This window comes from Anomalospiza imberbis, chromosome 1 (genome assembly GCF_031753505.1).
Source record: "Anomalospiza imberbis isolate Cuckoo-Finch-1a 21T00152 chromosome 1, ASM3175350v1, whole genome shotgun sequence".
Lineage (NCBI taxonomy): Eukaryota > Metazoa > Chordata > Aves > Passeriformes > Viduidae > Anomalospiza > Anomalospiza imberbis.
In genome coordinates, this window is record NC_089681.1 from 56,575,472 (window position 1) to 56,599,979 (window position 24,508).

The following is a 24,508-nucleotide window of genomic DNA, read 5'->3' on the forward strand; positions in this document are numbered from 1 at the left end:
ACCTCTAACAATACTTTTACCTTGCCATCCACATGTACACACTCATTAAGGTAGGCCAATATCTTTTCTATCACACCTAACTTTTTCACAATGTCATGCATTTTGGTATCTGTAGGAAAAGCAAAAGATAGCAAGAATGACTGGTTATGCACAAATTGAATATTAAAATACTTAATATTAATATTGTTTACTAAGATTACCAACCCTTGGTGTCTACAAAAAGTTTCTACTATTGCCAATCAATCAACAGTAATAAACATCTCTAGCAAGGCAAGCCTTCTCAAAGTATTTTTGTATGACTACAGTAGCCTCTTGAACACTAGATTCTTAAATACATAACATAAATTCCCATGAGAATTTTAGGTTGAAGAATTACAGTAATCCCAGTGCAACTCAATTTTAGTCAAACAAGGATGTCACTTCAAATATTTTAAAAGACTTTAACAGTTTAATATGGAATTGAAAATGTGAAAATGGTGTTTACTTAATCATCATGAGAGTATTTTCCACTTTAGAGTAGTTGGTTTAAGAATATTCAACAACATAAACAACAAAAAGGTATGTAATTTGAATTAGATGGGTTGGTTTGTTTTTTAATAACAAAAAAGTGATCCTTCGTATGAAATTTGTCCTGATAAAACTGCAATTTTTCCTTCACAATTTCATCCTACGCTTTGTTTCAATTTTGAAACATCTGAAAATTTTTGCAGTCATAACTACATGTATTTTATGACACAAAGGAGATACACTTCCTCATTTTTGTGGTAATTTTCCTGACAGTATTTCTAATATTATCTAAAATTTCACCTTCCCATGGCAAAGAATTTATGTTCTCTCATTAGAATCCAAATTCCTTGAAGGAAACATTATTTAACTGGAGTTTGAGTCTATAGAGTAAAACCATCAGTGTTTGAAACCTCTATAGTTATGGACCGAGTGAAATAATGCTCCAAGACTGCTTATTTGCACTGTAATTCAATCACTTCTTTTTACCAAAATTCATAAAATAAAAATTACAAAGAGCACCTTTAGTACAAGCATACAGACAACCTAGCAAAACTTCAAGCTCACAAATGACCAGCACATGAATACAAATTTTTCGAAGAACTTTACCTTCTAAAATGACAACCAGCTGTTCAGCTGCAGACTTCCGTAAAACTAGGTCAACGGCATCAGAAGTCAAAATATCATACAGCTTTTCAACAGTTTCTGCCTAAAAGTAGAACAGTATTAGATTTGCATCCAGTATGCTACCATGAAACAAGTTAACCAGCCAAATTTCCTAACAGGAAGTACAAAAGGAAAATATCTTAATTCTTTATTAGAATGTATTTGATTAGATACCACATACATGTAAGAGGAATGGATTAGGTCACAATCTTTCTGCAACAAATCTCTAATAACATCTGGGAAATATGAAAACCAAACAGTTTCTAGTACATCATAGCTGCAGACTTCTAAAAAAAAATGGTTAATCTATGTAGGACTACAGAAATCTTAACACCATGCAGAAATTCTAGAACATGCTTTTAGTCTAAAGGGGACTGACTTTTTAACGGCAATAGAGTCAAGCATCTAAGCATTTGCTTATCATATTGTTAATCTGAAAGTATTGAAGGAAAGGAAGAAAGGAGAATAGAAGGGAAATGAGAAAACAGAAAGAAAAAGAGATGTATTCCCTTGACTCATACACTCATGATTTGCTTTACACTTTGCAACAGCAGCAATATTAAGTAAACACAGACATAAGCTTGCAATCTGTTTTAAAATATTTGATATTAAAAATTATTTGTGCCTATTCTAGTAAAAATTGTTTTTGTGGGGAAAAATATAGAAAAAAATTCTAGAAAATAATCAGACTCTATCCACACAGAATGAAATTGTTATGAACAGAGCAGGCCTGTGTTCCCTGCAATCAAATCTTTTCTGCAGAGAAGAAAAAAAGGAATTATTTTTTTCTTAGTGTTGCAAATGGTAGCATAAGAACTACTGTTCCAGTGCACACAGAAAGAATACATCAACAGATTTCTTTTTATGAAGCAAGGCAATTTGTACGAAATATTGCAACTTTATGAAAGTGGAAACTCAGAGACTGGACAGGTAGAAGAGCAAAATTTAGACAGAGTTTACTAACCTTAATTATTGAGTTCATTTTATCATCCAATTTTAGCTCCATAGCTCCCTCTATAATAAATAAGTTTGAAATGCTGGAAAGGACATTACTATCCAGGCATGGGCGTTTCATGTTTGCCCCGTCTTCATTGAGAACATGGAATGCTAAATGTTTGGCTGCTACAGAACGAACCCTAAATGAACAAATACTTAATATAAATATAAAAAGCCCTCATACTGGAAAACTTGAGCTGTACTGTTAGAAATTAATTATTTTTAAAAGTTAACATGGGGTGGGAAGTACCAAATTCAGAATTGATTAATCAACCTTTCAAATCAAAACACAGCATAACATGTAGGAGAAGACATTGTTGTCATCAAGATGAGAAGATGTGCTGAAACACTACAGAGCATTACTTACAGCTGCTTTTTTGAGAAGAGAAGGCGCAGAGCAGCCTGTAGCCTGGGAGTGCCTGGGAGAATGCCCTCTCCCTTGTCAGAGGTTGTTTCACTCAAAGAGAGGATGCATTTACCTAAAGTATCTTTTGTGTCAGCATAACCCTAAGTGAAACAAACAACAAACAAAAATTTCCAGAATTACTGAAATCCACTTATTGACTTAGCAACTTAGACAAGGTAATTAATTCCATTTTAGGGGCTAAGGGAGGGTGTGGAAGGAGCAACATAAAAAAACTCAAAAAACTGTACAGTTACTTTTAAGAAAACATTCAAATTCTGCAGATTAATATTCCTCTGTGAAAAAAAAATAATAAATGATCCTGTATATAAATTAAAATAAAGATTTCTTTACATGGTTCAGAGGTACTTTGACCCAAAACTTCACCCTTCAGTCTGTTAACATGAGTCTACTCCGTAAGGCTAGTTTCCATTTCAAGAAACAAAATTTATTGAAATAGAAAAATTTATTATTAATTCCCTACAAGAAAATTATTTTAAAACAATAAATTCTACCTATTTTCAGATCTTCATCAAAGCATTTTCACACACAGACAAAAGGGAATCAGTTATGTCAAGTAATGATATTGCAAACATTTTAAAAGTAGAGCAAAATACAATGCATTTTATATGCATCTGGCAAACACAGACCTCTGGTGTACCCTACTACTCTGGTACCTATTGTACAAAGCCACTGTAGGCTACAGAATAGAGGGAAATTCTACTCACAAAAATTTCTCACATGTTTAGCCTACATCTTAAAGTAAATCCCCAACTATTTAATCTTGAATGTCAATCATATGTAAGATATATATGCAGGTAACATAAAAAAGCTCTAATGACCTGTTGAGAAAGATCTGAAATAACCCTTCTCCCATCTCTTTCAAGTTCTTAGTGTATTTCCTCTACATATTTTTCTTTCTAAGCCATCTATTTCATGGTCCATCTTATTTGCAATTTCTCCCTATTTATTTTTGCCTCGATTTTTGTGCAACTTGCATACAGAGTAAAGTTATATAAGCTACTTTTTCAGCTTAGGGCAATTCTGAGGTGCAGGCAATTAATGCACACAGCAGGGAAACAAGTAAGTTGGTATAATTATTGAGTGTGATATTTTTGGAGAAAATGAAGACAAAACATATAATTGAATTTATTAGCTACTCTTAGCTAATATAAGGCAAAAAACCAGATACCAGGCAAATGCAGCAAAATATCTAATCTGGAAGACTATGGGCAGACCACAAGAAGAAAATTTCAAGTACTAGTAAAAGAACAGTAAAGAATCCAGATGGAGCTATTAGGCTGAAAATCCGACTGAGAAAGGCAAAATTCCGTTTAGATCAAGCTGAGAGTAAAAAGAATGAAAATTAAATTTCTACATTGTTGGAAACATGAAGACTAAGGCTTAAGGGATACTTCTATAATAATGGAAACAAAACCACTGAAAAACAAATATCTAAATATACTAAAAATAGAGCTTAGACTGATTGCTATTTTTGAGTGTGTATTTGATCAGAAAATTATTTTTACAGAGGAGTAACAGTTTTCAAATTAAAGACATGGGGGACATGCCAGTAATTATTAACATATTTCCAAAATCATGAATGCTTTAACCTCTACTTGCATTATCCACTCATATCTTCAAACCTTTTAAGCCCCAGTCAGTACTGGCTCATTTGTGCTACAACATTACAAATTTCATGCACAAGTAATACCAGGCTAAAATGTGTCTACAAATTCAATGTACTAACAAACTTTAGTGATATTAGGACGCTTATAAAACATTTCTCCATTTGACACCTGATAGAACAAATATGTAGGTATGCTACGGTTTATCTATTTTCCATCTGCTACTTCTATCTGTTACTTAACCTGATATACATGATTGCATACATCAAATTCAGATTAAAGCACTTAGAAGTACCTGTAAAACAGGAATAACGGGACAGAGAGCCTCAATAAACTTGTTCCAAGTCAATACTTCCATCATTAACCGTCCTTGCAACAGATGTATCAGAATGGCTTTGGCTGTAGAGTTCACCTGCTCAATAACAAAAAAACCAAACCACTAATGCAGCCACCAATGTGTCTAAGTCAGCTTGTCAATGCTGTAACTGGAAATGTTATAAAAAAACATCTCAAAGACAAAATATTGTTACTGCAGAAGGCTACAATTAAATTGTCAGTTCAACTACATATTAAGTTGTTATAAAAGCCTCCAAGAGAAAACACACAAATAGTTCTGCCTAAACAGCACAAAATCATTTTCTCCTTAGAACTCTGATTTGTCTTTTCTGAAATAAAAGAAATCATTACTTCAACCTTCTGCAACTATTGGTCCCTCTATCCTGCAGTTAAAAGAAATTCTGCTTCTTTTCTTTCCTGACCTTGCCTTTCAGGGTCATTTTATTCCCAGTCTATGATATGCTTCTGAAGATACAGAAAGACAGGAGACTTAAAGCCTGTTATGTGGCCATTTCACTTTCCTGAGGCAAAGAGTCAAACTAAGAAGGCTACTGAATATTTCAAGCTCTATCATAATTCATCTGAAGTTCTCTATCAAAACCAAAAATGCTAGATGATACAGCACTTACACTGCATTAATGTATCCAGTATATAATGTACATAATATTTAATATTAGAGTATTTACAAGCTAAAATTATTAATGCAACGGGAACATAGGAAAAAAGCCCAGCTTATCAGAATTAACTCTTCCTTATATAATGTGAAAACACCTACCTTCAGCAGCTAAAACCCTGCATTTTATACCAGAGCTAAAAATCCTCTCACCCCAGGCAACAAGGACAGCCTTTAATAATATCACTATAGCCTATCTTTAGAGAAAGATTGGCTTTACAGAATCATATGGCAAATATCAAGCCTAACCTTGAAATACAAGGTTCCTGTCAATTTTTTCCTCAATGTCACATGCCTAAAAGATTAAACTGATGCTTTACAAACACTTAAGCAGCAATTATACAGCAAGAAGTCATATAAATTAAAAAACACGTGGATACGAGGTTCATTATCTATTTTGTTAGAAGTAGGATAAAAGCACTATAAGGTAGAACAGAAAATGTGACAAATTTGTAAAGAGGCACTACCTCAGATTTTTTTAATTCAGCATCAATTGAAATCTATTTCTTTGGCTTGAACAACCATTAATACAGAAAACTCTTAGTCTTTTTAATAACATATCCAATGGAGTAGCCAAAATAAATGCTTTTCTTCCAAAAGACAAATTACATTCAAAGCATAAACATATAGCACATTCTCAAAGACATTTTATTTCTCTCTTCAAAATGCTGACATCTAAAAAAAAATCACTTTAAAATGGAACTGTGCATAGTACTGGATTTTAAAAAAAAAATCTCATTCCAGATGAGAAGCTAATATTATGTAAATAATTTGTTAGTCAATGTTCTTTCTGACTGTGGGAATGTTACACATCAGCTATAAAGGAGTTGTTATAAAGAACATAAGTAACTTTATTCTCTTCTCACAACTCCCTACTTAGCTCTATAGGCTAGTGGACATATGTTAAGCAGTCATGCATATAAATGAACCCAATGGAAACTTGGTCCTGTTCTATAACATTATAGAACACTTCTATAATACTCCGGTAACCATATTTAAACACAGATCTTTGCGGTGGTGAAATACAGTTTTATAGTAAAGACTTGCAGATTTAAAGTGTCTTTTTGTTCCTTGGCCATTTCAGAGGTTACCCCACTTTTACAAAACTTGAGAGCTCAAAGTTCATGTTTCCCATAAATGTGAAGCTCTATACATACTTTTTCATCATAGGCACATTTTACTAGGGTTGAATATTAGAGGAAAAAAGTAAAAAAAACCTATTTTATTTTTCATTGGTCTTTATTACAGTTACTAGCATCCTATGCAGATAATATGATCCTGTCTGAATTCATTGTATAAAAAAAAATCCTTCCATTTACTACAGCCTCACTATTGCATCGCTTTCCTGTATGCAAGAAACCATATTTGGTCAAAACTTCAGGTAAGCATTAGACCACTGTGGAGAATATCAATACCTACTCTGTGTGCACACCAACTTACAAATGCAGCTAGTAAACACAGTACCTCATTCTTATCTTCCTGAAGGCCAAATGTACATATTTCATACAAGACTCTAGGGTGTAGAAGAAAATGTACTCCCTGGGAGATTGACGGCACAGGCTTCGCAATATTATGAATACCTAGACAGTCCTTCAGTAAAAATAAAGTTGGTTAGTTTAAAAATTCAAGTCAGTCTCCACTACCACATCTTATAGACAGACTGAAGTCATGCAGTAAAAGACTTTTTCCTTGCACTTTGGAAGACTAGTTTTGAAATCTAAACATGACAGCCATGGAAGAAACACAATCTGTCTGGATCACTGTGTCAAAACTCCTGTAATTACTAAGGACTAAGAATTAGAAAATAATTTTAGTTTTATTTTGAATAACTATGAAAATAAATTTGAAAATCTGTATATTACATGAAAGAATACAATGTTTGGCATTACATTAAAATAAGAAAAACCTAAAACAGGCTGGCAAAAATCTTGCAAAAATAGGTAATTGTCATTCAGTGGAGATAAGGGTTTTTTTTTCAGAGACTAGCTCCAGCATATTTATACATTAGTGGATTGTGTGACAAGCACACTAGGTGCAGATTATGTCCATTACAGAAAATATAAGTTTCAATCAAGTATTATATCATAATACAAAAATTATTTTTATTTTGTGAGCCAATATTACTGAATACCTAAAATGACCCAATAAATATGACTCTGCCATTCCCAGCACAGAGTACAGCTATACTTTTAGGAAGTTAATGCTCTTTATCCCTTGGGTTATCATTACAAAAATCTAAGGCCATGACAAAATATCCATGTTAAAAAAACCAAGACACACACAACACAGCTCCAGAACAGGGAAAAAAACCAAAAGAAAACAAAACAACAAACATTAGGAGTATATAAAAGGATTTACATGTTCTTTACAGATCATTTTTAAGTGCAGTACCTGTAGTCTAACCTAACCAAGTAGATTTAATACCAAGAATGTAACCGCAAACTGTAAGCCCAGGCCTATGCTGATTTTTCAGCACATAACACAGTAAACAGAATTTGTATTAAAAATGTTTCTAATGACAAAACCATACCACATGCATTATTGAGTGCAACATCAAGAGTGTTAAATTAGCATTAATTCAAACCTTAACCACTTCCAAACAGCAGTGATAGGCTTCAGCCTTTATATTCAACAAAGGATGAGACAATAGATGGAGAAGCAACTTCTGACCCTCCACCTGAAGCAATGAATTGGCCTCGGCAGACATGCAACTAAAATGAAAAATAGTTAATGAAACTAATTTATTTTACAGTAAAGATGCCTACAAAAATTTTCTTGTTAAATTTCAGGATAATCTCTGAAAAATACTTCCTGCAATGGTATACATTCTGGAAAACAGTAAAAATTTCAGAGATGACAACATATTTGCCAAAATCATAGCATCAATCTTTGTATATTTTTATTCTTTTAAACATGCAGGTAATCAAAGACCATAGTTTTTCAAAATTCTCTCATCAAAATTAAGAGCCTAACAAACACTGATGTTCATCTGAAAACATAAAATTCTTTTGAGCTTCAGTAGACATCTTTGATCATGTATGTGATTATAAAAAACTCCATTGCTTTTAGAATTTTTTCATTATAGAGGTTGAAGTCCATCTCACTATCATGAAGGGAATTGATATTAGTTTAAAAATTTAATTTCCTATTGTCTAAAATGTCACCCAAACCATGATAAGTTCTAAAAGAATTAGAACACTGAAAAACATTTTTACATTTCATAATTTAGAACACTTACTGGACAGCTCTTAAATGCAGTCTCCTTTGAAAAAAAATCCCTAAAGTCAAGTTCTGAATCAGTATATAATTAATTTTTTGTTGTTCAAGAACTTTTCCAGGCATCATAAGGTAACTTATTCTCTAACTAGAGACATGGAAAAATCACAAAAGCAATAAAAATATGCTGTTTAATAAATGAGATGCCATGTTGTAATATATAAAGCATTTACAATAAAGGAAGTCCTTTAGGTTTTCTGAAAGTAAAATAAATGATACAAATATACACAGGGCAAAGGATTTTCAGGAAATCTGAAAGACAAGTCAAAATGTCTAAGATTGCTTCCTTATAAATCACATACTTCACACACAAAATCATAAAAGCTTGTACATAGAATATAATTGACTTTTTAGCAACTGAAATTTAGTTTTCAAGAAATCCACCACAGAATGGCACAAATCAATCTGTTCAATGGCTAAAAGAAAATAATTGTTCCTACAGGGAATAAAGAAGTGAGCTCCTATTTGAGCAACCTTATCCACAAAAAAAAATCACATTTTCTGAAGCAGAGGTTTAAATTGTAATATACTCACATATTTGAGCATATGTGAATGCATTCTTGAAGCAAGGGAAAGTGTAGGTGGAAGGGCAGACTGCTCAAAGCCTGATCTGCCAATTCTAGTAATTCAGGAAGATTCTTGTCCCGCTGTGAAGTAAAATGAAAAGAAAGAATTAAATGAACAAAATCAGTAAAATTAAAAGTATCCAATATTACTGCATAATATTTCCAAATTTATCATAATTGAATACTAAGTAGGTTTTTGTTCACTCTTTCACAGAGAAGTTAATTATAAACTAATCCAATACATTTCAACAACAAAAAAAAAAATTAGAACCTTTTCTGGGGAGCTGAAAGCCCTTCAGCTGCTGAGTCCAAATAAACTTCTATTAAACTCAGTAGGAATAATGTATGTCTAATATTTCACAGCATGAACACGTTAACACTATTTAAATCACTATTTTTTTATCAATATGCATTTTATGTGAGAGGAGTATAATAAAAGATTTAACTATTAAACTTTTAACATACCACTATTAATAAACAAGTTAGATTTCTTTTTTAATTTAAGTACATATTTATTCATCATATTAATTCATCATATATTAAACATAAGCCATTTAAATTTGATGTAGTTAATTTCATTGTAAAGAGCATTTTATGAGCAAAGTAGTGCTTCTATTAACTTCAGAACCTGCCTAGACAAATGACAGATTAACTCTGATTTATGACAGCACTATATTTATGTTCTGTATATTTTACATTTTTATTAGTATCAGTGGAACCAGTATTGTGCAAAATTGCTTATCCATTTGGATAATGGAGAAGAGTATTTCAGTACTGTGCTAGAATCTCTTAACTAATAAAGCAGCTGTCTTCATAACAAAATGAAACACAAACCTCAGCCAGTCTAGTAGTTGTTGATATAAGCTGCAGTTGGCAAAGTACTTGGGATTTAAAATTTTCTGAAATATATATTTAACTCCTGAACAACACACATACACCCACACTATATATTTTATTAGATATGAAATAGTGTATTATAGGCATATATATGTATTATATATAAAGATATATATTGATATACATGTATATGTTTGTACAAATAAGCAGAGTATTTGCTGCTTCTTTCTTTGCCTGTAAGAGGTCCTGTGCCCATTTCCAATTTCCAATTGTTTATTTCTTTGTTTTTACTTCACATAAGATTTTTTACCAAAATCATGATTAGCATTACTGAAAACAAATATAAATTAACTACACCTTGCATCATACAGGATACTCATACTTGGGGATCTTCCTCTGCTATGTTAGACTTTAATTTTTAACAGAGAGAAAAACAAAGTGAGGAAAAATTTGCCTACAGGAAATATTTTATATAATAAAGTTTCACACCTCCTTATGAACTTCAACCATAAAGCTGCAAGTGCATTCAATCGAATATGCAGCTTCTGAAACTTGCTTATAAATACTGTAGTTCTCAGTACTCATCTGCTCCAGATAGGCTGCAATGGATTCATGTATGCTTGGGTATTCCAAGGAGAATGACATATCCAGTGAGAGAAGGAACAAAGCATTCAGCAAACTCTTCTGCGTAACTTTACTCGCCTTTGAAAAAGAAAGCAACTGTCAGAATAACAGCCTGAAAATACAGTAAAACTAACAAAAGCACTTGCAGTCATTCAACAAGTACAATCATTATTGCTGCTACTTAGAATTTAGAGAAACGCATTTCATTAAATGAGTTTTATATGAAGAATTATTTTTTCTTCATTAAAAGTGATAGTTATTTAGATGTCATTCCTATTATCATACCTGCAACCAGTCACAAAAGTTGTGTATGATTCAGACATGGCATACTGCTGGCCGAAGTGGTCAATTCACTGTCTGACCACGAGATGGCAGAGAACACACAAACCACAATAATTTCTGTAGTTAAACAAGCTGTCTACGATTCCACATGGTCATATCGCAAACTAAGGACTGAGATTTTTCTTGTTATTTTGTTGGGGTTTTTTTTTTGTTGTTGTTTTTTTTTTTTTTTTAATTCAAGTATACATTATTTCAACTTAAATTTTGACCTCAAATACAGTAACTTTGTTCCAACTGTCATACACACAATGGAAACTTTGCATAAAAGACAAAAATTATGAAAAGTCATTAGACTGGTACACCTATACTTATTTTCAGGTACAAGACTTAATATTTGTGACAAAAAGCCTGTACCTGAAAATCAATCTTCTAATCCGATTGACTAATGTCTAGGAAAATCTACCTTCCACTAAAAACTGATGCAAAAAATTAAAATCAATTTAGGTTTACACATCTCACACTTTCCATCTCACACAAAAACTTCATTAGACCTTCCCAGTTGAAACAAAAAAAAACCCTCCACCCTAAAAAAAAAAAAACAAAAAAAAAAAAACACAACCCCAAGAGCTACTACAGAACTTTAAAAGAGCGCTGGAAGCAAAGAACAATTAAAATCACTCCAATTTACAAAATGAAGTTGATTATTACATTCCATCAGAATAAGAGTGATGATTTTACATGTTATGTAAATCTACTCTTACTTGCATGCATACTAGAATCGAGCAGAGGGCAGCAGAGCCTTGCAAACCATACATCATATCAGAAAAAAATACTACAGGAGGAAAAAGAACACTGAATTTCAAAACCTCATTTAAAAACTGTATTAAAGAAGTTTTGTTCTTTAAGATTTGTAATCTGCAGAATACACTGGCAGCTGAAGAATGGACAAAGTTGCCATCTGTGATCATACATCACCAGTGCAAATCAGATTAATTTCTCTGTCCAAGAAGCTATTTTCTCAATTTCACCCCTGAGAAGGTATCTCTTACTGCCCTTTTAAAATGCAAAACCAAGTGACAATCATTCATAATTAGTGATGACGTACCTTTTCTACAGGGAGAAGCACTTGGAGCAATCTAACAGTGAAGAGTGAAATGCTAATAAATGCCATTCTGTGATGCACCAGCATCACCTTGGGCTGCTCTGCACTTATATTGCTTTTGTGATATAATATAGTTTCTCCAAGCAATCCCAAGACCAGAAGCAATTTGTCTTTCTGAAAAAAAAAAATCAGAAATACAATAATTAGAAAAAAATGAAACATCACTAAATATTTACAGTGTTTACACAGTACCTGCAATATCATTAGTACAATTATGCCACATAAGCTAAAATTGCATAAATGCTGCCAAATACATAGCAATGTATTTGTCACCTATGCACTAGCCCTAGACCTCAGTCTACTTTCACTATCAGTTCTGAATACTTTGCTGAATAACTACCCATTCCTGGTTGCTCCTTCCCCTTTCCACCTCCACTTTTCTCTCTCCCCCCACCATCTTAATTTTTGCTCACTACACTTTTGAAATTCTGAAATTTTATCTATTTTGAAGTTCAGTCTTAATAAGGAAATATTAAGTCCTGGTTTGAACCTGCTAATAAAGCTTTACCTTTAAATAAAAAAAAAAAAAAAACTTTCCCAAACCAATTCACAGTAACTTTGAAAACATCAGAGTTTTTTATCCCTATTGATTCTCAAAGGAAACAGGCAAACTTTTTTTCTTTCTCTACCCTATTAAAAAAAAAAAAAAAATCAATGTAACTGCATACCATTACCCACCTTATTTGAAAAGGTTTGTTTATTAGTAGCCTGGAAACAAACATTATCCTACTAATAGTAATCAGTATGGTATACACATGATCTATTCTAATGTAGTTTAACAGATTTATAAGTAATGAAATACACTGACTCAGATCATAAAACAAGAACATGAGATTAAGTGCTCTGCAAGGAATTTTCAGTACTGATGTGATGTTGATCAATTATAATAGATTTTCACAGATTGGTAGATTAAATTCAAAGAAAAAAATCTCATTCACTAATAGGTCCTACAAATATAAATATTAGCATTTATAAAATAGAGAATAGGAAACCCTAAAGCAATAATTAATATTGCAGCTGTTATTGTTTCATATTCAGTGGTATTTTCACAAATTCGAACTCAATCAAGTGCATCTAAGAGTACATTTAATTCAAGTGTTTAGACAAGTTTCAGTCTGCAACTCTGGTGTGTTTGTTACAGGTCTGAGCCATGCCAGCTTATGCTTCAGCTTTCACTTGTCTTCAAAACAGCAAGTCATAATAATTTCATCTGTTTTTCACTAATTTCATCATTCATGTATACAACTTTCAACTGTGCTCAGCAATTTAAAATATTTAGTCAACAGCACCTTAATGCTTTGAATCTCTGCTGAGCCAAAAAGGCCCCTCTTTTCTTTCCCAGCTAAGCAACATTGTTAGGATATCTGAAATTTGTGTAGGGATCTATAGTTCCTGTGTAGGAAATGGATAGCATGTATCTTAGAATTCCAGTCCTGGATCTGAACAGTTATCTCCCTAATTTTAAACAGATAGTTTATAAGGAGTTAAAAAAGGGAAAGTTGTTATGTAGATCAAACTGGTGTCCAACATTTATAGTCAGTGCTTTTCCCACAGCTTCCCTTTCCTACATATGTAGGGTGGCATATGTCTCAATAGCTGCTTATTTTCTTGAGGTAAAACTCCAAGTAAGGTCTGGTAAAAGAACTTACATTTTAAAAAGTGCCATCAATAGAACTAGTAATAAACTACTTAAAATTTTCCAACGCACAGCTCAGCAGAAGCTTAGATATACGAATCTCCACAGAAAATATCAGAAGCTCATTAAAGGAGACAAATATGGCTGATCAAAAACTGAAGAATCTTACCAATTCCAATGCAAAAAGGCTGTCATCTTCCCAAACATTTTCAGAAATAGCATCACCAATAAGGGACATGCCTTCAACAAGCAATTCAAGAACTTCCATTGTCACTCTCCTACTGCCTACAAATGAGAGGATAAATTCAAATACAGACAAAATACTATATTTTCATATTCAGAAGACACCACTGTAAACAAGAGATTATTCCTCATAGGAAATCCTGGTATTTAACTTTTCCTATATGCTTCTACGAAACTAATGCTAACTGTCCTCAACAACTAGTAGCTCTGCATCAGAGAAGACAACAACCAGCCAAAGTCACAACAGATTAAAGCAATTATATACTTAGAAAAAAATCTGAATTTCCTTAGAACCTATCACAAAATGATTTAAGAAAATAATCATGAACTTTACAACAGCTGTAAATCTGATTACTGAACTTTTTTGAAGTTCATAATAAAGCCATTAATTTCCCCCATCCAGACAACAGTGTTAAAAATCTTCAGTGTATATTACCTACTCCCATTGATCTGCATGTTTTGTATAGGAGTGCCTTTCTTCACAGACTGTTTTGTTTGAGATCTTTTAAAAGACAAAGAGATGAATACCCACTTAAGCTACTTGCACAATTCTCTGTAAGTTTCCCCTTTGCTTGTAGGCTGGTATTTATTAATTTTCATTTCTTGTTCTGAGTGTCTCTTAATAACAAGGCTAATCTGGTCCATCAGTAACTTTTATCCTCTGTACAATTTTAAGCTTGAATATGTGGCCACAAAGAAACTTGGCCTGAGCTTAGAAATCTACAGCCTACATTTACTACAAATATAAACCTCCTCCTAATGTCCCCAGATAACGAGAAAACAGAAGAGTTAGAAGGTTTTATGAAGAACAAGGCAGAATATCTGGAGTCAGACCAAATATTTTCAACCTCACACAAGTGAAGATGCCAAAACTGTCTGACATCTTAAGGAACCATACGGTGACAGTTTCCCTTAAATAATCAATGTACTGCAACTGTTGGCTTAGTTACTTGTTGATGGTATGTTTCTATTTAAAATCATAGATGGATTTCACACAACACCATTGAATTTTCAATGTATATTTTAACTAATATTAAAATTCTGCATCCTTCAAAATCCTCAAAACAACATCTGTTTAAAAAAGATAAAGCTCTACTTGTTTGTTATAATTAAACATTAACTTCTTTGTGGATTTTTCTATCTCCTGTAAATTTTACAGACTGCAGAAGCCTTGTTGATACTTGAGGAAGAAAAAAATCTCTATACGTGACTAGACATGTAGTTATAATGACCACAGCTTTTGCAATTTGTAGCTTCAGTGATCTACTTTGGGTGAGAAATGACAGAATAGCACAAGGCTTTTTTGAAAGCTTGTTTTTACCTATCTCGCAGAAGTTCTGTTTTCCATTGATTTTAGGCCAATTTAACTTAATTCTCTCAGTTTTAACTCAGTTTAAAACTCTCAGTTTTAACAACAACAACAACAAAAAAAAAAAAAAAAAAAAAAAAACAAAAACCCAAAAAAAACCCCCACAAAACCAAAACAAGCCGACACCACTACTGATTTCTGCAATGACTTTGCTCGCAAGGCAGGTGAGCACTAAGTAAAAAAAAAAAATCCAATAAACATTCCCACAAGGAACAGAATTTAAGCTCAACTAAAATACACATGATATTGCAAAATAAAAGGCAGCAAATTTTACAATAAGCTTAATGGTTTTTCCTTTACCCAATAATTTAAACATCTAGACTTTAATCATATAAATTAAAACTATACCATATAAATTGATAATAATGTTCATAAAAATGCCTGTTAATTTTACTTAAGATAACAATCCAAAATATAACCACATGAGAAACTGTGTGTTACTGTCTCACAATATCACACTCTCACAGTTTGCCTTCACATCACAGGCTTTCAGATCAACAGGAACAGGATAAAAATATTAGTTTCCTTACAATCTCTGTCTCATTACAGCACAGTGGAAGAAAGAAGAAATATCACCAAGGAAGAGTTTAACAAGTGTAAAAAACCTAAAGGGAAGATAAATAAAGACAGGTTCACCTTTCCAGAAAGTAACACTATTTTAATTCTATGATAAGATTGAAAGAACCTTGAAAAGTAGAAAAATTGTCTTTTAACTCTGGAGATTTGAAGTGACAGGTGCCAGAAATGGAAAAGAGAAAATACATTTTCTGCAGTTTTACATTATAAATAAAAGATGCTAGAAGTCATGAATGCACTTGTGACTAATTAATATTTAAATACCACTATTATGAAAGGAAAAAAAAAACTTTAATTCATTTTAGTTGGTTTATGACAAAACAAAAAGAATCGAATCATTTTCATACACATCTCATAGAATTTCTGTAAGTTGAAGCCTCTAACTTTTAGTATCCTAGTTATTGATAGATACACATTTCCAGCTCCTATATTTGAAACACTGACCACATTTATCAATACCTGTTTTGAATTAAATTACATTTTACAGCTAAATACCATTTTAGACAACCTCAGAGCAAAAATATTGTTCTCCAAAAGGGCTTTGCAATTTAGAACTTCTAAAAATTAAAATCTGCAATTAGACTATCATTACTTATGTTTCTTAAACCATTTGTTACAGTATTTGTAAGAATAAAAACAAGCACGTCACCAGAATTTTTGTTAATTATTTCTTGAACAGGAGGAAAACTCTATGCTTAAACAGATCCTTTGGAGAATGCCTTTGGTTAAGAGTGGTTATTTTTCCATCTTCCTGAATGACATTTTATCCTGACACACCGTTTTTCCACCATACACTGACTTCCTGCCACTGTCAGTAAAAAACACTTAAAACTTCTGCAGCAATTCTGGAAATCAATCAGAAGATTCAAGCTTTGTGACTTGAACAAAGCCCCTAGAAAAGATCTGCTGCAACTAGCCACAGTACATCAGTAGCCATCTGTGCCTTATTTGTTTGAGGTAGACACCTCATCGACCGACTTCTTAATAGTATCTTGTATTAAGGATGGGAAAGATATGCAAGTTAAATACTTAACTCAAAACTTTCTCACCTGTTCTTAGAAGAGGTATTGCATTTTCCAAGATGGAAACACAGAACTGAGGAAGGCTAAGCTGCTTCATCTGTAATTCCAAAGTGTCCTCATTTTCAATATCTGGTAGGTCAATATGTCCTACGTCAAATGGGGAATGCAGAGAGATTCTGGAGTTTGCATTTGCTTGAGTACTGTTTCCACTTAAAACAAAAAGTAAACAAAAATTTTTAAAAAAGAAACATAATTAACTCTTGCACAGAGAAAACACATATGTACAGACGTTAAAAACAGCATTAAGTATTTTCATGACTCCTGCCTTAAGAATATCCTTCCTCCCATCCCAAACTTTCTCTGCTATCTACCAGTGTTGCAAGAAGAGGGAGATTTTGTTTCATTCTTTTTTTGAATGTCAGAACAGGTAGCATCACAAGTGAATGCCTAATGTATTGGCAATCATCTCCAAAATCACTTAGCACTGTGTACTAGAAGAAATACACATGCAACGTAAATAATATTGCATGATAAATATCAGTTGACTTGAAATTTTTTTTTTTTTTGATGAACAAAATCTATCAGTCGCTTGAAGCAACACAACTTACTAAATCAAATTTCAGCCTGAATTATACTTACTATATTAAAACCATTCTATATAGCTAGCCACAAGAATCCTTAGAAGGAAAATTAAGAAGCATGAGTTCTGTTTACTCTTTAGGACCACCTTATCCACTGTAAAACAGGAAGTATTTCCTTGTCCAAGAAAGCCTTAAATGTAATCAAGTATATACTACAAAGTATACAGAATGCTATTAAATTATAGACATTTTTAATTATTAAATATTTTATTTATGATATATGAATATATCATTAAATACAGTATACATGGTTTATATATTATGAACAATGTATAGTTCATAACTGTATTAGTTTTCAACAATAATCTAATTCCACTATCAGCATTATAATTAATAAAAATCAGAACATATTTTTTAAGTTTTCTTATCCCAAACAATGTTTAGCAATCTTGATTTCCTTTACAAACCTGTATGACTTACAACTGGGTTTTGGTTGGTTCCCTTTTTTATTATTAAACAAGCTGAAGAAATTGAATTGTGGCATGATTGTGTTACATTCTATTGTCTAATTAAATGTAAAAGATGCGTATAAGAAATTAAATGCCGACTGATTAAGAAGTCAACAAAAAACTACAAGCAAAATAGAATAGTTCACCAATATGTAGTATGGATTTGGCTGCACTTACCAGAGGAAAGGGAAGGAGAGGTATCAATCACAAAAACAATTCAGAAGAGGAAAGGTTAAGTTTCCAGGCAGAATTTGAAACATACAAACAGATAGATTGAAGAGTCTCAAGATTAAAGAAGAAGGAAAAGAAGAGTTACATATAGAATAACACTATACAAGTAAATAACAATAAACAAATTTACAGTACAATTATGTAGAAAAAGACAAGATTGACTAAAAGTAGCTCTTCCTTATCAAAATCAGAAATATCAGAGCAACACTACTGTCATTTCTCTCTATCATATCTTCTATTCAACATCATTTTGTTCTTTATGTTACCTCTGGGCTAAATTATATTTTTGTAAGAAATGAGATCTGTGGGCAGCGAGCAGGTCTACTGCAGCACAGAAGATACAAGAAGATAAAGGTGTGCAGCCATAAACAGCTCATAAAATGACCCTATTAGCACTCCCTGGTTTCTAGAAGTCTCATCACTGCCTGAACTGGTACTTATTCTTACACACCTTTCATTTCTAGACTAACAGCCAAGCCATCGCTCTCTTGCACAATATACACCAGCTGCTATTAAACTGTTAACTGTTCAGCTTTGGAAAATGGCCAGCACTAGAAGGCATAAAGCCTGGAATTCATTGACAGTGCCATATTAGTTAATATATAAAAATTAACATATTAGACTTCAATAAAAATAACTTTTTAGTATGACTGTCAAGATGTATTTGCAATTGAGCTATTCTCATCACAGTCTATTTGAATACCTAGGAGGTACTCAAACACTAAGCCCATACATCACAGAGACTCAAATGAACTAGCAACAAGCACACAGATTTACAAGGACTTTTAAAATCCCACATATCAGAAGACATTTGTACTTGAACAGCAGCTTTAAGTCTTTAAGTTGGGCCAAGACGAGCAACAAAAACCACACACAAAGACTTTTACATTTTGAGGGTATACAGATAATTTATAATTTAAGGTAAGAGTCAAATATTTACATATTATAGAACTGAAATTTGTTGTCACATTTAACAACAAATTTTAAAGACTTCAACAGAAATCTTTATACAGCATAGCATTTTTGACAATACTGTTACCTACGGGATGGCCATTCCACTTAAAAGAACTTATGAGGTCATCTGCTGAAAAAAAGAAAAATCCCTGACTTTCCAGCAAGAGACAGAGTAAATACTTTTCTGTGTCTTACAAATACATGCACAAGCAATAACAGTTGATAGGAAGAGACTTTGTTTAAAATGGTGGTTAGGTACAAAACGTGGCAATGTTTTTATGTATTCTGAACACCACTTCAAGAAAGGTTTAATTCATAAATGTGGTTTGAATCTTCGCAAGTTACCAAAACCTTTTCATCAATCCACACACTGACAAGGAGCTGATAGTATAATCCTATATTAAAATGTTTTTAACTGAAGTGTAAGTTGTTTCCTGTTTCATTCACCTAGAAGATACCGCATCCCAATCTTGACCATCTCCTCTAGGACGCTGAACTGTCCGTCCAATTACAGAGGGCCGAGGACTACTGCTGCCAGGCGATTGATTCTGAGAACGAGGAGCACCTCTTGCTTCTTGACAGTAAGATACAGATGAATTCTGGGAAGCTGTGCCTTTATGTAACACAAAGAACATATTTTCCCTTAGAAGTATCCATTATTCTGAAAGATTCTACCTAGTAAACAGTAAAAGTAACTAAGGTAGGCTATGGAAAAAAACACCACGTAAATACTGACGACTTAGAACAACTGATCACTGGCAAGTAGCAGAGTTTGAAACCAAATTTCAAGGCAAACACCACTGAAGATTCCAGCTGAATCAGAACTCTTGAGTTTTAAAAATAGAAACATAGTGTCTGGGTAAGGCTATTGGACTTGTTGATGTTATAACTGAATTAGCAGCCAGCCAGTAGCATTTATTAAGACACCAAATATAGGGGCAATCTTATGAAGAAAACCAGACTACCAATTTATAGAAACAAAGCTTTGACTCAATTCAGATGACAAAATGGAAACAAGAAGACCGTTATAAGTCATCTATACTATTAAAGCTACAACATTTAAGTATTAATAACCTTGTGAAGCAGCCCTCATGACTGCAAAATTCAAAACAATTATTAAACTATTTTTAGCCATCAGCATAAAAAAAAAAAAGTTCACATAGCTCATGAAATTAGTAACTACATTGTTAAGTACTAATAGCTTGAAAGCTTTTCTGAAACTTTGCCCACTTCTATTTTACAGACTTAATTTAGTTTTAGTTAAAAATCCCTCCCCTGCTGACATACAAACAATTGGATACTGGGAGAAGTTGATGAATGGGGAATCACAGGAAAGTAAAACTGAGTAAGTACTTTAAAACAATGCGAGCACTCCAAGTTTTTTAATTAATATTAATAGCACTGAACACCAAAACAATTTCACAAGATTACATTTGCTATAAGGTTCTGGGGTTTTTTTCTGTCATTTTAGACAATCTTATCTGTAGTAAAAACAACAGTGTCTCAAATACTTAAAAATACCTACCTTGCTCTGAGGAAGAAAAACTTGGATCTCTATGGAAGTTAAGCCTCCTTCTCAAAAAGATGCAAAGCTGTTGCAAGCATGACACAGCCTGCAAAGCCAAGTGGTGCCTCCCGTCTCCTCCAAAAGCCAAGTTTAGAAGAGACAAAAGGCTCTGCAAAGACAAAACCACCAACATCAAGACCTCAACATTAATCACCGACATGAGCAACCACGCCCGCCAGCAAGTCTTACACTAAATATAGTTCAAAAATGTTTCCAAGTGTTTTTCAAAATCACAGCAAAGAATAAATAGGTTCAACTACAGTTTCATCACTGAATGCAAGACCACCAGACATAAGGAAGAAGCCAAGTTTCACATTATATTTCCAATAAATTCACCACTTCATTATGGGAGCCCATTAGAGGGTGTGCAGACAACAGTCACACAAATTTATGTATTCAGAAGAAACAAAGTATTACTTCAGAAAATGCTTCATTAGTGATTAGCAATATACATAGTTACAAGCAAAAAACTTTAAAACCATAATATATAGACAATATCCCCTTTCCTATGCACCTGGAGTTAGCATGAAGGTACTTCTGTTTAACTATTTTGTTTAAGAACAAATTGAATCATTTGCATCAATTCATTCTTGGCAAAGCTTATACCAATAAAAACTTAAACTTTATGTGAATTCTTGCCTGTACAATCTTTGGCCTTTGAAGGAAGATCTCTGCAGGAAAATCTTGCATAATCACATCCTGAAGAAGCTCACATGTACTCCAAATTAAACTTTGGTTGTTACTTCTCAAAGAGCTACAAGTTCATATTTAAATATATATTAAAATGAAAAGAAAACCAATCAGTAATTATTAGCCTGAACAAGTCTTTACAAGAAAGTTATAATCACAACGCTGAAGAATAAAAAGAAAAAAAAAATCTCTGTAATTCTATTGGCATATCATTTTTTCAGCTGAATTATTCCTTAGCTATATGAATCCTATATACAATAAAATTCCCATATACAAACTCAATTCCCATAAGTAAAATTTGGTTACAAAAAGAGAAATAACTTTATTGATTCCAAATTTGAAATTAAAATAAAACTACTGAAAATTCCCTGTGAAGCTAGTGATTATCTCAGTGGTATATAGCAAGTAATATAACTCATATCATTACGAAAGTTTCTTTCATTACTAAGGTTCATGTATAACTTAAAAGCACATGCATTATGTAAGTGGGAAATTCCATAAAAGGAATTCAGAAACCACTGTTTCTGAAACCACAGAAAAAATCAAATATGTCCAGTTACAAATCTGTGTTCCTCGTCTATATTCTGGCATAAATGAATTTAAATATTAAACAGGTTCTCCAGCTTCAGCGATCTTTCAAAAGGGAAAAAAAAAAAAACACACAAAAAAAAAACCTATGCTAGAAATCTATCAAAGCTCTGTGACAACTCATAAGGTATCCCAACTACAGAACTGTCCCTTGGGGCACTTCAAACACTTTTTATAAATTAAAGAAAAAAAAAAGTCACTGCAGAAAGACAGCTGGAATGACTCAATGCCTGGATAAGGTCCGGTACCTAAAATTATTGGCCTAAAGCTACTACTGAAAGTAGGGATTTTCCTACCAACTGGTTATGGGGGTAAAATAAATAGTGATTTTATTTCAGCTTTTATTTATTAGCTGAAACAAATCTTTGATCCACTTAAGAAATTCAAAATACAGACTGAAGTGTCATGAACAAAAGACCCAAAGACACTCTGATTTAAACACAAAAAATAGAGAGTGACAGTGCCCAGCTTTAGCCCAGTTCATTTATCAAAGCTAGCTCATTGGGTTATTTACAAAAACAACCTCATGACGCAGGATAGAAAGTTACAGCCACTATTCCCGAAAAAGAAAAACTACAAGGAAATGGTAATGTTTCTATTACTGCACCTTTCATTTGATGAAAGAACATGTCTATCTGTTGAAGTCAGAGTTAGCCAAGGAAAGGTGGAAAATTTCAAGCATTTCACTGCAAAAAAAAAGAGCGGATGTCTTGAAATATAATTTATAGAAATATTATATTGTATACATCCAAGGCAAAGTAAAAAACTTATAAACAATATACTTTCTTATCCAGAAATATCTTTCGGTAAATATAGGCTTGCACAAACTCAAATGCTTTTAGTGTTTTCAGAAATACCAAAACATCACTAAGGTCATACCAAATCCTAATGAAATATGTTTATTGAAGAAAGCTTTACCAAATAACAAACACAGCATTGGTGGAAGAATACTCAATCTGTCACATCATGCTTTCATTCAAATTATAATTTTTATCTGCTACTAAAGAATATTTTATCCATTAGCATGATCTCTAAAAATGGAAAATTCACCTCATGGTTTTACTCTTCAAGCAGTAGATATTATTGTTCTTACAAAATTATGACACGTAATACCTTTGCCATGAAAATAACTTTAAAGCCATTTCTAACTTAAAAGTTTGTAATAATTATTGTGCAATTCCTAATATAGTTGATACGTTACTAAAAACTCAACTGGTGATTTACCGACAGTAACGGCAAAGTCATATTTTAAAATCTAGATCTCAGCACCATATTGTATTTTGAGTAAGACACTCTCCTGTGAACTGCTACTGGTATACTGGTACAGGCAAAAACTTGCCAAAATATTATTGATCTGTGGCTGTCAGTGAAACACCTCACATCCTTTGACAAAAAAAGAAAAAATCAAAGCATACCATTGGTTTTCATTTAAATACAATGCAAAGATTCCCCTAGCACCAACACCAGTTTTCTAAAAAGTAGAAAGGTACTTCAGACTAAGTTTTGTTGAAATAAAAGGTACTTAATCCTTTAAGCCACTTCTGATTACAAAACACAGATCATCTGGAAAACATGATTTTTTAAATTGCAGCACTTTCTAATGTACTTTAGATATTCCAAAGAGCTACACTATTTACTAGAAAAGGGAAATATCTATTAAGATGAATGTCATTTTTATTAGCATTATAATTGTAGCTTCTGTGGTGTCAGATTTCACAGAATAACAAAAGGAAAAATAAGAGCCAATTTTGCTATCCACATTTGTAATGGAATTCCATCTAAATTACAACTCTAAGCTCTTTCTGTAATTAACATATTCCTTTATAACTACACATACCAACTGTTCTTTTGGGAGATATTTCTAACTGCGGCAGATGACTTCTACTTGGACAAAAATATCCAGTGAATAATTCTTCTTGAGGCAGAACTAAAAGGAAAAAAAAAAAGGGGGTACGTTTAAAAAATGCACATGCACAAAAAAACCCTCTATTTATTTTCATGCTTTTCCTTAACTACCTCTCTCTTGCCCTTGAGTTTTAAATCAGTTTCCTTAATAGGTTAAAATAGTCTCAGATGATTAGAAAAATGAAGTAAAAAGGGTGTGTCAATGTTTATTTTTTTATACTCCTATTCTGCAACTGTAAAGGGTGCATTTTTCTCCATGTTTTTACACTAACTAGCATACCATACAAAAAGTAGCAAAAACAATTACACAAAATGTATTGCCTGATGGAGGACTGGCAGCCAAATAAATTATTTTCCTTTAATCTACCTCTGTAGTAACAAAATTAACTTTTTAAATTAATTACTTGAAACCTTTTTCTACCAAATTGCTGACTTCTTAGGTCACCTAGAAAGTTGCCCTTCTGTATAAATGTATTTTGCCCCATGTCATTCATATGCAAACTGTATTAAAAAATACACAAGAAATGTTAACACTAAAAGCAATCTCTCCAGACCATAATATTTGGTTCAAAGGATCAAACTAGACAATGCCAGGTTATTAGTTTACAGTAATTTTTTCCAGTAACTGAAGTTGAAACAGAAAGAAAAATACAACACTCCTGCTAGGAAGCACTAGGATTATTC

At 32.7% G+C, this 24,508-nt stretch overlaps 1 protein-coding gene across 7 annotated transcripts in view; it reads right to left on the minus strand.

Annotated features, from left to right (window-relative positions):
• Positions 1-24,508, minus strand: part of RTTN (rotatin) — an 80,684-nt gene that overhangs the window by 52,829 nt on the left and 3,347 nt on the right. For 4 of the 7 annotated variants that reach the window (XR_011000056.1, XM_068193387.1, XM_068193372.1 and 1 more), the window contains 17 exons: positions 23,757-23,846; positions 22,527-22,605; positions 21,281-21,395; positions 20,600-20,750; positions 19,522-19,687; positions 16,827-17,008; positions 13,759-13,874; positions 11,897-12,067; positions 10,375-10,587; positions 9,017-9,129; positions 7,791-7,917; positions 6,671-6,796; positions 4,493-4,612; positions 2,534-2,673; positions 2,135-2,306; positions 1,114-1,213; positions 21-109 (listed from right to left, as the gene is read on the minus strand). Coding sequence is in view for 6 of the 7 variants with exons in the window: in XM_068193387.1 (XP_068049488.1) it covers positions 21-109; positions 1,114-1,213; positions 2,135-2,306; positions 2,534-2,673; positions 4,493-4,612; positions 6,671-6,796; positions 7,791-7,917; positions 9,017-9,129; positions 10,375-10,587; positions 11,897-12,067; positions 13,759-13,874; positions 16,827-17,008; positions 19,522-19,687; positions 20,600-20,750; positions 21,281-21,395; positions 22,527-22,605; positions 23,757-23,846 (2,270 nt within the window). In the remaining variant the exon portion in view is untranslated. Of the gene's footprint in view, positions 1-20; positions 110-1,113; positions 1,214-2,134; positions 2,307-2,533; positions 2,674-4,492; positions 4,613-6,670; positions 6,797-7,790; positions 7,918-9,016; positions 9,130-10,374; positions 10,588-11,896; positions 12,068-13,758; positions 13,875-16,826; positions 17,009-18,066; positions 18,161-19,521; positions 19,688-20,599; positions 20,751-21,280; positions 21,396-22,526; positions 22,606-23,756; positions 23,847-24,508 lie in introns of those variants that run through there. The other 3 variants (XM_068193378.1, XM_068193407.1, XM_068193417.1) reach the window with 3 other exon arrangements.